The sequence below is a fragment of the Antrostomus carolinensis genome, unplaced genomic scaffold, assembly GCF_000700745.2.
Source record: "Antrostomus carolinensis isolate BGI_N321 unplaced genomic scaffold, ASM70074v2 scaffold7457, whole genome shotgun sequence".
Classification (NCBI taxonomy): domain Eukaryota; kingdom Metazoa; phylum Chordata; class Aves; order Caprimulgiformes; family Caprimulgidae; genus Antrostomus; species Antrostomus carolinensis.
Genome location: NW_010325286.1, coordinates 372 through 2,241, shown reverse-complemented (window position 1 = coordinate 2,241; position 1,870 = coordinate 372). Strand labels below are relative to the sequence as shown.

Genomic DNA, 1,870 nt, shown 5'->3' with positions numbered 1-1,870 from the left:
TCGTGTAGGTGGCAGCTGTGAGCTAATTAGACAAATACAGAGATAACCCAACTAATTAGACAAATACAGAGATAACCCAAAGAACCAGCCTTAGAATCATAGACTGGTTTGGGTTGGAAGGGACCTTAAAGATCATCCAGTCCCAACCCCCCTGCCAGCAGCAGGGACACCTTCCACTAGACCAGGTTGCTCAAAGCCTCATCCAGCCTGGCCGAGAACACTTCCAGGGAGGAGCAGCCACAGCTTCTCTGGGCAACCTTCATGTGTTTAATTGGCATCCTGTGTTTCAAGTTGCTTTGGTTTCAGAATTCTCAAAAGCTGGTACATGTTACTCATTCTACACCTGGATTTGCTACGTGAGGTCTTCACAACGGCAGCATTGGGAGTAACTCTGTCTGGAAGTCAGAGGACAGGAAGTCTCAAAGGACAGATTCCAATATTGGCTTTTCCAGTGTTCTTTGATGTGACAAATCTTAATGCACTAAAATCTGACCAGAGAACAGTACACCACGGAGAGTAACAAGGCTAATGACAAAATTCACCAAAGACACCACGGAAGGATACAACTCTTAGTCCTCTCTCAATGGGGTCTGTCAGAAGGAGGCCCTGAGGAGCGTAGATCTTCTCGTTCTGTTCCTGAATGAACTTGGCAATTTTCTTTAGAACCTGGAAACAGAAGAGCACAGAGGTCACAGTTCCTCCATCAGGTTTTTCCCTACGCTGGAGTCAGAGCCCCAGTTATATCACAGATACAGCAGCGTTAGGAGAACCCAGCACACAACCAGAACCAGAACTTGTGCCATTCCTCTGCAGCACAAGCAATCATGACGTTACTCAAACTGACTGACACACATAAGTCTGTCTGATACACGTGCAAAATCACTCAGCAGCAAGATCCAGAGTCTGTGTGGAATTTGCACAACAATGGTGCAAGTCACAGAAAACCCAGGCAGAGCCAAGCCTGTGATTGAAGCCCGTGACACATCCTGCCCCCCAGCAGTGCACCTTTTCATAGTGTGTCTCCATGCACAGGAAGATGGTGTAGGCAGTCAGACAGGCCAGACACCCTTCCAGGTAAGATTGGCCCCCGAGTTTTTCAGCTTCTGCATAGAGGTTGTTGAGCGTTCGGACGGTCTCTTCAAACTGCTGCCTATCGATCTGCAAGAGAAGTCAAATTTCACTGTCACAGTTCAGAACTCACCAGTATCTCCAGGCACCTCCCTTCACTGATCGCTCATTCGCACTTCCACACTTGTTTAGAGTCAAAGGCTGAAGGACACTTTGAGTTACAGACCTGTAGCTCTTTGTTAACTATCCACCAAGTGATCAGAGCAAATCTCAACTCCAGCACAACGTGAACACAAAAAAAAAATGACAAGGAACAGAACGAAACCAATACACAATTCAACTGGGGAAAACAAAAAAGGTTAATTCAGGGCTGGTAGATGAAACAGAGCACTCAGGGAGGGGGTTGGCAGAACTAACTCTCAGTATTGATAACACCCTGCTGCTGTTGCTGCTGCAGTGCTGGGCACAGGAGCTTTGAGTAAAACAATACAGAACAGAACAAAGACATGGGGGAGAGAAGAAAACGGTGAGGAGAAAAAGAAAGGGCGTTTGTTTTGTGATCAGATGAAGATATCACATCTGACAGCGCTAAACAGAATGAGAGTACTTGAGACAGCACTTGTCAGGCAGCTGAACAGGCTGAGCAGAGCTGGCTGGTCTCACCAGAGAGGACAGTGCTAACACACCACAGTACAACAGCGTGATTTATTCCCCTGACATAATGAACACATTCTGTTTCAGCGCTACAAACAGCTCCTTTCTTCAGGGACGAGAGCACAAACGCAGCGTTTCAGGAACGCCA

The 1,870-nt window shown here is 47.1% G+C and overlaps 1 protein-coding gene across 1 annotated transcript in view; it reads right to left on the bottom strand.

Annotated features, from left to right (window-relative positions):
* The window catches only part of LOC104527430 (golgin subfamily A member 7), a gene marked incomplete at its 5' end in the record, with an annotated part of 2,162 nt that extends 929 nt beyond the window's left edge, over positions 1–1,233 (bottom strand). The window contains 3 exon segments of the mRNA XM_010171149.2: positions 565–666; positions 1,006–1,189; positions 1,191–1,233. Coding sequence (XP_010169451.2) covers positions 565–666; positions 1,006–1,189; positions 1,191–1,233 — 329 coding nt within the window.
* Positions 1,234–1,870: the final 637 nt, after the last annotated feature.